Source organism: Spermophilus citellus, assembly GCF_964194105.1.
Source record: "Spermophilus citellus genome assembly, chromosome: 13".
In the NCBI taxonomy this organism is placed as follows: Eukaryota; Metazoa; Chordata; class Mammalia; order Rodentia; family Sciuridae; genus Spermophilus; species Spermophilus citellus.
The window spans coordinates 70,065,712-70,082,197 of NC_138193.1; the positions used below are offsets into that span (position 1 = coordinate 70,065,712).

The window sequence follows — 16,486 nt, forward strand, 5'->3', positions numbered from 1 at the left end:
TTCAAATTATAGATCAATTGATATACACACCAATTCGTCAACAGGGTGTGATATAGATGATAATGGTGCCAAGGGGGTTACTGGAAGTTCAAGTACATAAACTTTCCACTGAAAGTGCATCTGATTTTTACATGCTTCTTCTCCCCTTTCAGAATGCAATGTCACGACACACAATTATAAGATTGGCATGACAATGAAAGAATCTAGTGCAGGAAAAATGCCTTTTCACAATATTTTCAGTGCCTCAGAGCATTGCAAAACTCTGTATGAGTCTCAAAGGCTTATGTTATAATTGTAATGGAATTTAACAGAAACCATTTAAAAAGTAATAAATAGCACAGACAAATCTTCACTACAGCATGCTGAGAGACCGTATCAGTATGAGTGTCTTATAACAATTATTTATAGACTTGGCATTTTGAATCTGAACAACAAAAGAAAATAGACACTGGAATGTTTATTTATTAGAAGCATTAAATTCTTTGGGGAAGATTTATCAAACATCAAACTGCCGTACCTAGAAGAAAACATTCTGGTATTTCTAAAAGAAGTATATTACAGACCTTTGAAGTTGTTCCAACAAATATGAAACTGAATGGATTTTCTCGGATGAGCTTCTGCAGGGCAAAGAATTCAGCTAGGGAATTACTCATTTATCATCAGATGATATAGGTACAAGAGAGCAAATATATGTTTAAAGACATGTGTATATCTACAACCTTTCCCTTCAGATATAAATGAATGTGATGCCAGCAACCAATGTGCTCAGCAGTGCTACAACATTCTCGGTTCATTCATCTGTCAGTGCAATCAAGGATATGAGCTGAGCAGTGATAGGCTCAACTGTGAAGGTAAAATATTTTTGAAATAACATGCAATAAGAGTCCACCCTTGTCATTCGTGTGGCTTTCTCTGATCGTGTAGCTGTTGATGAAAACAAATTTTTACTCACACAAATTCTATTCCAAAATCTAATTCATATAGTTTAATGTTGGCTTCTTCATATGTTACCAAGAGGAAAAAAAACAGAAATAACTGAAATTTTAGATGCTAGCTGGGTCTAATCATTAGAAAGGATGTTCTAGTGTGTTGCTTCTCAAAGTGTGAGCTGGTGACCAATAACACCAGTGCTCCTGGGAGCTTATTGAGAGATTCAGAATCTCAGACCCCAGCCCAAACTTTCTAAAGCAGAGTCTGCATTTAACAAGGATGCCCTGTGATTGCTGTGCATGTTTGAATTTGAGAAATGCTGAAGGCATGTCGAAAACATTGCAATAAAAAAAAAACAAGACACTTGTCCCCTAGCTTTATTCCTGCCACTGTGTGCCTGGGATATATTTCTTAAGCTACCTAGGTTTTAGTTTCGTATAAGTAAAAAGACAGCACACTGGTCATCCATCTACTGGATGGATGACCTTCAGAGTCCTGACTGTGCCCGTTCCTCTGAATAATTCAAGCAGCATAAGATACCATGAAGGGGATACCATCAACACTTGATGTCCTTAAATTCCTCATGATCCCTTTCAGATTCACTTGAGACCATAAAGCTCATACCCTACCCAGAGAAGCCTCACATCATACCATTATGCTCAAAACCATAAGGAGACAGCTCAAGGAAGCTGCTTCTGCAATTCTGAGCAAACTATACAGGCATCCCTATTCAGATATGCAAAGCATTCTTCCTCTGAAGACAAGACTCTGCCAAACTGTCACCTCTGAAAACTTGCACAGAGAATGGGCTTGGAATTCAAAGCTCAGATGAATTTAGTAGCAGAGTCACCCAATTTCTGAGAAGACAAACATGAATCTGCATCCTGTGCGGGAGCACAAAGTGAAGTACATGTCCCACAAGCCAATTCATTAAGTCTGTTTAGCTAGTATAGTTAGGTCCAAGGTTAACTAAACTGTCCACAATTAATCAGTAAAACTAATGGTAAAAATAAAAACTCCTAGGGGCTGGGGATGTGGCTCAAGCCGTAGCACACTCGCCTGGCATGCGTGCAGCCCGGGTTCGATCCTCAGCACCACATACAAACAAAGATGTTGTGTCCGTCGAGAACTAAAAAATAAATATTAAAAAAATTCTCTCTCCCTTTAGCTCATCTAAAAAGTGTATTACCAAAATAGTGGCATGAAAATTTTTCAACTTTGTGTCTTTGATCTTGTCTGATTCAACAGATATTGATGAATGCAGAACCTCAAACTACCTGTGTCAATATCAGTGTGTCAATGAACCTGGGAAATTCACATGTATGTGCCCCCAGGGATACCAAGTGGTGAGAGGCAGAACATGTCAAGGTAAATTTGTTTTCTTACATGTGAAGTGTTTAGTTTTACCCAGGAAGAACCTGAAGGAAGTTACAGGATTCTCTACTACAGATTTTCATTTTTCCCACATTGAATACACAATTAGTGCTCTTTGTGTCTCTATTCATCATGAGATAATGCACATCTCATAAAGAGGAGACTCCATGTTAGTCTTGACTTTCTTTGGAATTTAGAGTAACAGTTTTCCTTTCCAAAAAGTGTAAATAGTTTTAAGAAAATGTTAATATCTCTACTAACTGGCACATATAATCTCTTCCAAGCATCTACCAGAAAAGATTCAGTTATGAAAATGTTTCACCATGAGTTTGAGCTTAGAGCCTCAATTTAACATGTGAGTTAGAGATAACCTCAATTTAGTCTTAATTCTCTAAGATACCAAGATTATAAATGATGTAGTAATTTAGATGATGAGAAAATCATCCTAATATGTACTAAAATGTGCCTGTATTCTTCAGGAAAAAAAACTGTTAAGCCAAAAAATAATTAATGATCTTGTACCAGCTACAAAATAAATACTTAGGTGGTATTCACACCTACACATAGATGCAAGAGACTACCATCTACAATTGTATGATTTCAGAGTCTTTTAGGAAAATTTGAAAATGTGCCAAAATTTGAAAATGTACCTCCAATACCACGTGTAGTTTAAAACTTCTTCAAGAGGAAAAAGACTAGTAGATAAAACAAAACATGTAGATAATCCTGAGAAAACTATTATAAATACTTAAATTTCCACAAAACAGTGAAAGTATAAAAAAATGGCTTAACTTGAGGACAGAAAAATCTGTATGTATTGCATTCTGCTGTATGTACTGCCTTTCTGCATACTGAATCTGGACGTACTACATTCTATCTACACAATAGTGAGCAAATCAAACTTCTCTGAGTCTCAGCTCTCTCTTTTGGAAAAAGGAGATGTGGGAATGAAACAATATAATGTGAAAATAATTCATAAACTATGAAGTTCCTACAATTCAAGGTGTTTTTATGGAATATGCTCAGCAATGTCAGGAACTAATAGTAAGTCTTTTTTAGAGACTTTTAAAATCTCAGAATTGGAAAGAGTACACACAGGACAATAAGGATCTTTTTAAGAAAGGAAAAGATCAAGGAAAGGAAACACTGGAAAGTCTCAGTCTATATAATAATTGTGTAGGGAAATAGTAACTTAGAGGAACATCATGACCTGGGTTTTTGTAGCATGAAGCTAGACTCCAACCACTAGGTATGTGCATAATCAAAATGTCGTTCATTTCTTAATGAACATCTTTATAACCCTTACTAGAAACTCTGTAAATGTTAATTGTGGGGAAACATTGCATTCCATAGGTCTTACTTACTGAACCCTAATTGAGACTTTTAGCATGAATATTACATGCAGGAAAATGTTAGCCAGTAGGATATTTTAACCAATTTCCCTGGAGTCCTTCAAACAAATGTCCATGTGTTTCTGATCATAAATGGAGTTGATATTGAACAAAGACAAAAGAAAATTAATGTACAGTAGGATCTTACTTGCCTGACTTATATATCCAGAGACATATCTGTTTTGAGTAAAGATGGAAAATGCACTGAAATTACAGATGGAGGTTCATGAATGTTGTTATATTGAAGATATGTAGCTTCAGAATTATCTGAGTGAGCCAAGATATTGTTTGTGAAAGAGACTTGCATTCTTTTAAAGTATCAACCAATTGCTTTCCCCCACTGAAACCATCCCTCCTGAGCCCTGTCTATAAGAACAAAGTAGAATTCAGAAGATTTGAATTCTTACGTTCCTCTAAGGGCTTATTTTGGGTATGAAATAACTTTTCTCATTTCCACAGGCTTACAAAAATGAAAACTCTGTGTGTGTGTGTGTGTGTTTTATCTAAACAGACAGAAAAAAAAACATACATGCAGACGCATGCTCCTCAAATATTTTAATACTGTTCATTTCTGAACAGCCTTCCAGAATGGTTAAGCTGTTGATTATGCTAGACTCTACACTGTCAAAAGTAATAACCAAAGTTATAGAATAAAGCTTCCTCGTGCTGTTGTTGGACTCCATATAACAATCCAGTCTTCATTTTTCCCTTGAGCTAAACATCACCTTTATTTTTCCAAAAGGTAAAAAAAAGGCTGAAAGGGCAAGTCAATTGTAATTTCTTCAGAGAGAGTTAGGTTTTCTGTCCTCAGCCATAGCCAGTCCAAGAAGACACTTCTTATGGCTGACTCTTGGAAACTGCATAACTTTTCCAGTTTCCTCCTGGAATTCAGATAAGTTTAGCCAATTGGAAGTCAAAAGAAAAAAAAATTCTCTAAAGACAAGGCATGGAATTATTCTTCCCTAGAGAACCTTGTGCTGGAAAGATGCCTGTCACTAACTACATGAACTTGAATCCACCACTGAACCATGGTGGATTTTTTTCTCCATGTCAAAAGGAGATAACATCTTCTTCACCTGTCTTCACACAGTTTTGTGAAGCAAAACTTAATGTTCTTAAAAGCCAATGTCCCAACTCAATAACACTAGGTGATAAAAAGGGTTAAAATGTGGGTACAATGCTCTTGCCCTCAAGGAATTCACAATAGAAGGATGAAAACAAACTGGCAGATTTCAATAATGCAAAGCAGAAAGCAATAAAGATCCTAAAAGCGGAGTACCAGGTATGGGAATACAAAAGAGAGATCATATCCCAGCACCCAGCCCATGCCTGGCTTGCAGCAAGGATTCAGTAAATTACCTGTGGAATGAGTAAATGAATGAATGAAAATATCCAATGATGGGGAAGGCATGATTCAGAAAGTGTTTATATGAGATAAAATATAAATCAGTATTCAAATGTAAAGGAGTTAGACTTAGGGAGATGGATATTAATTTAATTGTTTCTGTGGTTACAATTGCAATGGCTCACTAAGGTGTTCTTTCAAATATCACCTGAGAGTTCCAAATAGCCAAATCTGAAATGAGCCTTTGTCCAGCCTAGCCTACTCACAGTTGGAACTCTTCCCTCTGACTCTTTGGCACCAGCCCCTTCTTCTACACAGTCCTTAAATATCTGTGTTCTACAAGGCGGAAAACCTCATGACATCACTTCCGCTGTGCTCCTTCCTCTGGACCATGGAAACCCCTCATCTATCCCTCAGCATGCCTACTTCCTGAAACTACCTTTCTAGATGTTTTCTCTCTCCTGAGCTCCTGAGACAGAGGACCAGCTGCCCTCTGCATAGTTTCTGCTTGCTGCTTTCTCATCCTGGGAAGCCTTCCCCACCCTAGCAATGAAAAATCCATTTAACTACCACCCTTCAAGGCCAACCTGAGATGCCTACTTCTTTTTTCAGCCTTCCCTAATCCTCCAGGCAGAAAGAATCAATTCCACTTCAAGCCCTCCTGTGTCCTTATACCTATCTCCTATTTAATTCCATTTTGCTTTATAAGTAATTGTTCCCAACTAAATTATCATCTTCCTGAGGGAAGGATCTGGTAGGGTATTTGGTCAGTTGGCTTCTTTTTTTTTTTTTAATATAAGCCAATTCAATGGTTAGCATTTGACTTTGAATTTAACAGATAAACAATTGGTAGTTGATTTTTTAAAAAATCACAGAACGATACATATTAATCTGTGCAGAATGGCTCAACTACATCTGTCCTGAATTCAATGTAATGAATTCAGGTTCCACCCAGTTTTGTGCCTAAAAGCAGTTCAGATTCTTATATACTGCCTTCCTTGAAACTTACACAATTTTCCTGCCACTTACACAATCTTCTTGATCAATATACTCTTAAACCCTATGTCTGCAGATATCAATGAGTGTGAGACCGCCAATGAATGCCGAGAGGATGAAATGTGTTGGAATTATCATGGTGGCTTCCGTTGTTACCCACGAAATCCTTGTCAAGATCCCTATATTTTAACATCAGAGAAGTAAGAAACATCATCAGAACTTTTGAAAGTGAGCTTCTTCTGTTACTCCCCAACCAAACCAATGAATGCTTTTTTATTTGTCTCCACAGCCGATGTGTTTGCCCAGTCTCAAATGCTATGTGCAGGGAACTACCCCAATCCATAGTCTACAAATACATGAGCATCCGCTCTGACAGGACTGTACCATCAGATATCTTCCAGATACAGGCCACAACTATTTATGCCAATACCATCAATACTTTTCGGATTAAATCTGGAAATGAAAATGGAGAGTTCTACCTAAGGGTAAGTATCCTGAAGGCAGCTATCAAGAAAGGTGGAAGTTTGTCATGTTGTATTCACTTGGAAGGAAAGCTAACATTTAGAGTTTTGTGTGTAGGCATGTGTAAGGACCTCCAGTGTATCTTATTTCAGTTAATCCCCTGGTAATGCCATAAGATAGATACTAATATTGATTTTGATTTTTTACAGAAGACAAATACAACATGTAGAGAGATTAAGTAGCTTCCCTAAAATCACAGATACCAAACTGCCGACTCTAGTACTAGAGTTGTGTGTGACTGCCAAAACACAAACCTACAAATCAATGACATTTTACTGTATGTAGGAAAAATAATTTCTGGAGAGTTTTTCAAAAATCATGAATTCCTTATTGCTACATTTGCAAGATAGTTTACATTCACAGCAAAACTAAAACCTGTCAGTCTCAGAAGTGACCTACCCCGCTGCACAGTATGAGTCAACACATGTACCACTGACTTCCGGGTAGTGTGGGCTCACCCAGGTCTTTTCCCTGTCTTTTATTACCTATGTGAAATCTTGCTTCTGAATTCTCTCTTCATAGTGTCTCCTGGTTTATCTTTGCTTCCAAAGCCCCAGCCTCCTTTTCTCTAAGCTGCTTGCTTCACCTCCCCAGTCTCTCCAGAGCCTTCCAAGCTGATCTCCCGGACTCCATTCTCCCCCGCAAAATCTCAACAAGTTCATTTTAGGTTAAAATTCTGACACATTTTAAATACAGCTCACCACTTCATGTGAAAATGATGGCACCCCACCAAGCAGTTTGCAGGGTTACCGTAACTGTTTCAAGCTCAGGATGTTATTCATCCAGTTACAGTTTTTTTTTTTTTCAAAACTCCTTTGGGCACTCTTCCTTTTTAATCAGATTTTAAAGTCAATATTTCATTTTGAGAATATGAAAGCAAATTGGGAAATTCATCCTTGTGGTCGAATTTACAGATTTTTTAATGTTTACACGTTTATCCTGTTCTTTGATATACTGACTTCCTTTCCAGCTTAAGCAATGTGATTCTCTTTCTTTGCCAGTAAATTAGAAATGATTAATTTCTCATGACCAACTTCTGAAGAGAAAAACCCAACCCAAAATACAATCTATTACTATCATTATTTTTTCTAGTAGGAAAAAATAAACTTCTTTAGCATTTGGTGTCTTAAATTTGAGATGCACTAGGTTATTTGAAAAAAGTTTCCTGTAAATGAGTTTTACACAGTTCAGATAGTACCAATTAATTAATTCTAGCCCAAACAGATATTATTATCAGTAATCCCATGGTAATATGATAGGTTCATCTCAAATTCTCCTTTAAAAATAACTTTCCATTTTGAACTCTACACCATAATTTTAAGAAATAAAATTTCCTAGTAGGTTCAGCAGTTAAAGTTCCAACATGGTTTTTCTCTGCAATAAACAGGACACTTTGAAAGTTATTTTTATTCATTGACTTGATTTATTGAGTTATTGACTTGATTTTTCAAATACAAATACAAAGCCTTTTTCCCATGAATAATATAAAATATTGCCAATTTTGATAATCCCAGAGTTAAATCATTTTAAATTACTTGAATAAAAAACTATTTTAAATGCTAAAAAAATACATCAATACTATTTCTTATCACATAATTCGAAAAGCACTTGGATCAAATCCTACAAAATTTCTCATTGAAATTCCGCTTACATCTAAGAATCAACCAGCAGTCCATAATTAAGCACTACTATGTTCTTGGCTCCATAGTGAAGAATTAAAAAGACAGGTAATGCACAGTTCCTGATTTCAAAGACTTCTGACTACAATTGTGCAGCAAAAGTTAACATCTATGGAAAAGAAGGAGCCAGCATTATACTTAATCCATGGTTTAAAGACAGCAAAAAATTAATAGATAAAGGAGGTTTCTTGATAGTCATGAGACATGACCTGATCCTTGAAAGGATATGTGGAATATAGGATTTTATTTATATTCCTTTTGGGAGAATACTGAGAAAAGCTCCTTCCCTAGAAAGGGGGACATATTATAAGGAAGTAGTACACAAAATTGAAAGTGAAGTATCACCTTCAAAGTATTACTGTTACCTACAGCTATTGCTTCCAAGAAGCAAGCACTATAGACGATCCTAGAGGCACAAAAATAAATAAAAGCAAGCTAATTCCTATCCCATTGGAGATAATAGTTTAGACTCTGTGCAAGTGCTCAGAAGGGTGCTGACCTCTGCAACAAAGAGTTTAAAGGTTGCTCACAAGTATGTAAGCAGAAGACCTAATCAGATCAGCCTTCTGGTACAAATAGATTTAAACTCAAGGACAAATTGAAGAATAGCAAACTAAAGGAGTATATAGAAGTGCAGTTGGTCTGGAACTCCAAGTGCTAGAGGCAGAGGAGCCTGAGAGGATCCTGGAGAGCAGAACGAGCTAGATCTCACAAACCTTATAGAGTATTTTAAGGCCTTCAGATAGAGGAGTCTCTATTGGACTTTCAGGTTAAAATGATGCCTGCCTACATTGCAGAACATGGATTGAAGTGGGGCAAAAATGGAAATAGACCAGTTACACATTCAAGAGATAGGAAGTTATGGTGGTAGCCAGGAGTTTTAAAAAACAAAGAAAGAATAGATTTAAGAAGATACTGGAAGAACTACATGACTTGGTAACTCATTTGCTATTGGGAGGTTTGAGGAGAAAGATGCATCAAAAAGAAGACCCTTCTTGTTTCTGTCTTGAGCAACAGTAAATAGTGGAGATAAAGAAGAACAAGGAGCCAGTGTGGAAGGAAAGATGAAAGGTCATTTGGATAAATTAATTCCAGGTCCCTGTGAAAAATCAAAGTAGAGATACTTGAAGCTGGATTTGTGGATTTGGAACTCAAAATGCAGACTTCCAAGTCCCTGGCAAATGCATAATAACCAAAGCCATGGTTATGGATAGGATCACTCGGGGAGAGTGTATTGGAGTGGGTGATTAGTGGGAAGAGAAAAGAGTCTGAAATAAGGAAGGGCTACATCATGAAGACATTTCCTTTCTGTAACCTGATCTGGGCACTGTTAGAATTATCCAGTGCCCTAGCCTATAGTTCCCTGGCCATCTCATCTCCCATGGCAAATCCAGTAAATGTAATAACATCCCTGAATTCAGGATTTCACAAGATGCAGAACAAAATGACACCAACCCCCATGGCCACACTCAGGTATTGGTCTCTGGTGACCATCCTCCCCTCCACCACCCTGCTCTCTCTCTCACGTCATCACTCTCACACAGTGCTTTTCACCCTCAAAGTAATGCTAGTTCCCTGATCCTCCAATCCCCTGTCCCCTTCCAGTCTATCAGCTACTTGGTGGACACTTAAACTACCCTGTCACCAACACATCAATCCTCCATCTGGCAGCCCCACATGAATCCCATAAATCCATATATATTTTCATACCCAGCTTGTATGGACTAGTAATCCTATAAAATTCTGGTCTCCTATTTCAGATGGGTGTTCAGTATGCTCAACAATTCTGTTATTTTTTCTTATTTCTTTTATTCCATTTTTCTTTATTCCCTGGTCTCAAATGTCCCCATATTCTTTAAGTCCTCGCACTCTTCATTTTCAGTAGGTGACCTCACCTCCTACTCCTCTGAAACCACTGACATCAAATAGGTATGAGTCAGCTGTACTTCCCATGCCACTCACTGCAAACTTAAGTCTCTGGATCCTCCATCAAGTTTCCAAAAACAAGGTTTCGCTTCTGTCAATCAAGATCTATCCAGCACGTGTATTTTTCATTTTATCTCTTCCAGAGTCTTATTTTGACAGACTCCCCTCTACTTCCTACATATTCAACATGTTTTTCCCTCTGGATTTTGCCCTACCTTTCCTCTCCCTTGCCAGACTAGCTTGTTTAAATGCAGTCTGTAATCATGGTCTGTGCTTTATCACTTCCTGGTCACTCCTGTCTTCTGTTCCCACTACCATATGAAAGCTGATATGGGGGAAAAAAGCCACTAATGACCTCCATACATTAAATCCAAAAGGCACTTTAAAATTCCAGAATCTTCATCCTCCTCCGCTCTGGTGGACACAACTGGCCTCTCATCTGTTCCCCCACCTAATCATTTATTTCTTCTCAGCTTCTTTCTTTGGTTTCTCCTCTACCTACTCCTTCAGTGTCATCCTCTCCTAGAACTCTGGCTTTACTATATCCACATTCTCTCCCTTGGTTTGATGTCCACCCCTTGAGGTGATTGCTAAATCTGAATCTCTCTCTGTATCCTTTGTCATTCAGATTCACCATCTGCTTACCCACCCCACCAATATCATCTCTCTCCTCTTTCCAACACGTGTCACATTTTTCATCAAAATTAAACTGCATTAATTTTAATTAATCTTCTGAACATGATGCTTTACAGAACTTCCACTTATCCCTGGGGACTCTCCCTGGGTATTCCAAAGCCTTTCCTTAATATTTTAGGATTCCTCCTCTTTTTCCCATGTATTTGCACCTGTCTGCACACACCCTGAGTATCCCCATATTCCTTAATATTTGCAACATTCTATTGAAATTAACTGTTTCCCTCTCTCTTCACCCACTAGAATGTAAATAGATGCACAATGTCAAGAAAATGAGAAATTACAGCTTTGTTTACCAGTTCAAAAATGATCTGATTCCAAGCTCTGGACTCTATAATAGCTGAAACTTCTCAAGGGTTTAAGAAACATTCAGAGAAAGGGAGGAATAGAAAAGAAAAACTATTTGAAAAGCAACTCCTTGAAACTTGGAGCTAGGTCCAAGGATAACTATGAAGAAGGTTTGGAGTCAGGAAGGGATAAGTAGTAGTTTGTCTTTTTTTATCCCACTTCTTACCTATCTAGTAGTTAATTATCCCCTAATTCTCATTGGAAGTATAATAAGAGAAACTCTATTCCAAGAAAACTAATTCTCTCCCTCTTCTTTCTTCTTTTATTTTAGCAAACAAGTCCTGTAAGTGCCATGCTTGTACTCGTGAAGTCACTAACAGGACCAAGAGAATACATCGTGGACCTGGAAATGCTAACAGTCAACAGTATAGGGACCTTCCGCACAAGCTCAGTGTTAAGATTGACAATTATAGTGGGGCCATTTGCCTTTTAGCCTTTTACCAGAGTTTACCACAGGCATTTAAATCAACCAAAGAATATTGTTACCTTAAAGCACTATTTTATTTATAGATATATCTAGTACATATACATATACATCTATATACTGTACACTCACCCATAATTCACACAATTACACCATGGTATAAAGTGGGCATTTAATCTGTAAAGATTCAAGGTTTGTCTGTATTAATGTGTGTAAATTAGACATTAATCCACTAAACTGGTCTTCTTCAAACATTAATTCACTAAACTGGTCTTATTCAAGAGAGCTAAGCATACATTATCCGGTGAATCTTGGATTCTATCCTGTAAAAATGGGACCAAGCGATGTTGCTCTTCTGTGGTGCTTAGGAAAACCTTAAGACAGCTCCACCAACAGTCTCTTAAGGGGGCAGTCATCCTAACATTGAATAGCATGCTAGGGCAGGAATGAGGTTTTTTTAACTGCTTTGTAAGAAAATGGAAAAAGTCAATAAAGATATATTTCTTTAGAAAATGAGGAACTCCCACATTTGTGTTGGTCTTTATTTTCATGATCAGTCTACAGATGGTTGTTCATTACATACAATAAATCATTATTGTACAATAAGCTGGTCTCCATAGGGTATTTTAAATTTTTGTCAGAAATCCTTTATTATGAACATGAAAAACCAATAAGAAAAATTTCCCCAAATTCCCCCCAAATGAATCAAGTATCTCCTAGAAAATTATTCTGTTGAGAAATCTATGAGAAACAGAGGAGAAAAAAAAATTTTTTTCTAAACCACATTGGAGTTGAACAGAAGAAGCAAATCCAGTAAATGTAATAACATCCCTGAATTCAGGGATTCACAAGATGCAGAACAAAATGAAGAAAAGGTATTTTACTGGGGGAGTTTTAATTTCTAAATAAAATTAAAGTCCTAACACTTCACTGGTTTATAAGTAAAATTTTTCATATTTGTACTCAGTGCCCACAAAGGAGGAAAATGATGATGGTTCTTATTCCTGGCATCAAGAGTGAGTGTGAACTAAAAGCAAATCCCTTCCTCCAATTCTAGGAAAAGGTTTTAGGTCTTCTTATTTTGTTTTTAATGTAACTGCTTCACTTTGATGTGTCATATTTTTAAATAAAAATAAATATTCTCTTAGAAGATTGCCCAATCTTTGGAGGTCTCTTAATGTAGCCAATAACAGCCAATATAACTTTTATATCTGGGGGAAAATCACTGACCCAGAGCAAGAACAACCATTATATTTATGTGTGCGTGTTGTGTGTGTGTGTGTGTTAAGAAATGGAGAAACAAAGACTATTAGAATCGTGCCACGAAGAAAGTGTACAACCAATTTTTTTCTTACATCCAATTTCAAAGCACAAATGAATAACCTCTGTCACCAAGTAACCCTGCTGCTAAAATGAAGGTCTCTCATGGTGGACTGAATGTGTAAGAATTGTCAAAAAGAAAGTTCAGCAAGAGACCAAGGAACAAAACACAAGCTCCTTATGTTAGAGTGGGGGATGGGCCCTTCAGGGCTAGAGAGGGGCAGGACCAGTGGAGGAGGAACAGGTCTGACCAATAGGTGAGGGTATGCGCCTCACCTGCCTACATGACTGTTGAGGAGTCCAGATAAATTAAGGCTTGGTTTAAACCTTTCTATTTGTAATCAATCTAGTGATTTGTCTGCATAGAGTAAAAAAGAAAAGAGCCTGAGACCTTCCAAGATTGTTCACTCTTAAACTAAAAGGCAGAGTCTTTGTAGTAGAAGTAACAGGAGTCTCTGGGATATTTGCACATAAACCCTGGCCCTCCCTTTACCCCCAAATCCTGTATATGAAATCAAAATCCATAGAAACCATTAACTTCCAAGATAATGAATGTCCTTGAATCTCAAGGCTTGGTCCTATTCACAAATCACAGATCACGGAGAGGGATGCTATACCGAAGCTTCACTGATTCAATCCCCTTTTCTTTTAATTTGTGGTAGAACACACATCACAAAATTCAATGTGGTCATGCACACAGTTTTCAAGTGTATACTTCAGTAGTGCTTTAAACATTATACAAATATTCCCACCATGTAGTTCCGTAACATTTTCACCATTGGAAAAACAAACCCCATGCCCATCAGCAGTCTGTGTCCACTCTTTCCTTATCACAGCCCCAGTGGAAACTACCTCAGATCTCTGTGGATTTGCCTATTATGGGCATGTCATATAAATAGGATTATAGAATTTGTGTCCTTTTGTATCTGGCTTCTTTCATTTAACAGTTTTCAAGGATCAACCATGTTGTTTCATGTATAAGTACTTCATTTCTTTTTGTGACTAACTAGTATTCCATTGTATAGATATACCACATTCTGTTTACCCATTCATTAGTTGACAGATATCAGTCAACAGATGGTGTCCATCTATAAGTCCTTCTTATTTGGGATGTTGAAAAGAAACTGATTCCCAGACAATTCATCCACTAATTTCACAGTCTAAATTCACCCAATTTTAGTTTCCTTTCTGACTAAAAAGAGTAGCAAGTAAACTTTTTTTTTTATATAGGAATGAAACCTTGGAAAGAACTTTGAGAAGTTAACATATGAGTGCCTTTATAAAGATCCCCATTAAACATAAAAATCTCATGCTTTATTTTAAAATTGGTTCTTTTTTTTTCTTTTTTTTTATTGGTTGTTCACAACATTACAAAGCTCTTGACATATCATATATAATACACTAGATTGAAGTGGGTTATGAACTCCCAATTTTACCCCAAATGCAGATTGCAGAATCACGTCGGTTACACATCCACAATTTTACATAATGCCCTATTAGTAACTGTTGTATTCTGCTACCTTTCCTATCCCCTACTATCCCCCCTCCCCTCCCCTCACATCTTCTCTCTCTACCCCATCTACTGTAATTAATTTCTCTCCTTGTTTATTTTCCCATTCCCCTCACAACCTCTTATATGTAATTTTGTATAGCAATGAGGGTCTCCCTTCATTTCCATGCAATTTTCTTTTTCTCTCTCTTTCCCTCTCATCTCATGTCTCTGTTTAAAGTTAATCTTTTCTTCCTGCTCTTCCTCCCTACTCTGTTCATAGTTGCTCTCATTATATCAAAGAAGACATTTGGTATTTGTTTTTAGAGATTGGCTAGCTTCACTAAGCATAATCTGCTCTAGTGCCATCCATTTCCCTGCAAATTCCATGATTTTGTCACTTTTTAGTGCTGCATAATATTCCATGGTGTATAAATGCCACATTTTTTTATCCATTCATCTATTGAAGGGCATCTGGGTTGGTTCCACAGTCTAGCAATTGTGAATTGTGCTGCTATGAACATCGATGTGGCAGTATCCCTGTAGCATGCTCTATTAAGGTCTTCAGGGAATAGTCTGAGAAGGGCAATAGCAGGGTCAAATGGTGGTTCCATTCCCAGCTTTCCCAGGAATCTCCAAACTGCTTTCCAAACTGGTCGCACCAATTTGCAGTCCCACCAGCAATGTACAAGTGTACCCTTTTCTCCACATCCTCACCAGTACTTGTTGTTGTTTGACTTCATAGTGGCTGCCAATCTTACTGGAGTGAGATGGTATCTTAGGGTGGTTTTGATTTGCATTTCTCTGACTGCTAGAGATGGTGAGCATTTTTTCATGTACTTGTTGATTGATTGTATATCCTCCTCTGAGAAGTGTCTGTTCAGGTCCTTGGCCCATTTGTTGATTGGGTTATTTGTTAACTTATTGTCTAATTTTTTGAGTTCTTTGTATACTCTGGATATTAGGCCTCTATCTGAAGTGTGAGGAGTAAAAATTTGTTACCAGGATGTAGGCTCCCTATTTACCTCTCTTATTGTTTCTCTTGCTGAGAAAAAACTTTTTAGTTTAAGTAAGTCCCATTTGTTGATTCTTGTTATTAACTCTTGTGCTATGGGTGTCCTATTAAGGAATTTGGAGCCCGACCCCACAATATGTAGATCGGAGCCAACTTTTTCTTCTATCAGACGCAGAGTCTCTGATTTGATATCAAGCTCCTTGATCCATTTTGAGTTAACTTTTGTGCATGGCGAGAGAAAGGGATTCAGTTTCATTTTGTTGCATATGGATTTCCAGTTTTCCCAACACCATTTGTTGAAGATGCTATCCTTCCTCCATTGCATGCTTTTAGCCCCTTTATCAAATATAAGATAGTTGTAACTTTGTGGATTAATCTCTGTGTCCTCTATTCTATACCATTGGTCCACCCGCCTGTTTTGGTACCAGTACCATGCTGTTTTTATCACTATTGCTCTGTAATATAGTTTGAAATCTGGTATCGCTATACCGCCTGATTCACACTTCCTGTTTAGAATTGCTTTTGCTATTCTGGGTCTTTTATTTTTCCATATGAATTTCATGATTGCTTTATCTATTTCTACAAGAAATGCCGTTGGGATTTTGATTGGCATTGCATTAAACCTATAGAGAACTTTTGGTAATATCGCCATTTTGATAATGTTAGTTCTGCCTATCCATGAACAGGGTATATTTTTCCATCTTCTAAGATCTTCTTCTACTTCTCTCTTTAGGGTTCTGTAGTTTTCATTGTATAAATCTTTCACCTCTTTGTTAGGTTGATTCCCAAGTATTTTTTTTTTTTGAGGATATTGTGAATGGAGTGTTTTTCATCATTTCCGCTTCAGAAGTTTTGTCGCTGATATACAGAAATGCCTTTGATTTATGCGTGTTGATTTTATATCCTGCCACTTTGCTGAATTCATTTACTAGTTCTAGTAGTTTCTTTGTAGATCCTTTTGGGTCTTCTAGGTATAGAATCATGTCGTCCGCAAATAGTGATAATTTAAGTTCTTCTTTTCCTATTTTTATGCC

The 16,486-nt window shown here is 37.2% G+C and overlaps 1 protein-coding gene across 1 annotated transcript in view; it reads left to right on the forward strand.

Annotated features, from left to right (window-relative positions):
* Positions 1–12,214, forward strand: part of EFEMP1 (EGF containing fibulin extracellular matrix protein 1) — a 56,386-nt gene extending 44,172 nt beyond the window's left edge. The window contains exons 7-11 of the mRNA XM_081264732.1: positions 732–851; positions 2,179–2,298; positions 6,113–6,236; positions 6,326–6,521; positions 11,476–12,214. Of these exons, the coding sequence (XP_081120858.1) occupies positions 732–851; positions 2,179–2,298; positions 6,113–6,236; positions 6,326–6,521; positions 11,476–11,637 (722 nt within the window). The 3' untranslated portion in view covers positions 11,638–12,214. The remainder of the gene's footprint in view (positions 1–731; positions 852–2,178; positions 2,299–6,112; positions 6,237–6,325; positions 6,522–11,475) is intronic.
* The last annotated feature ends 4,272 nt before the right edge of the window (positions 12,215–16,486 follow it).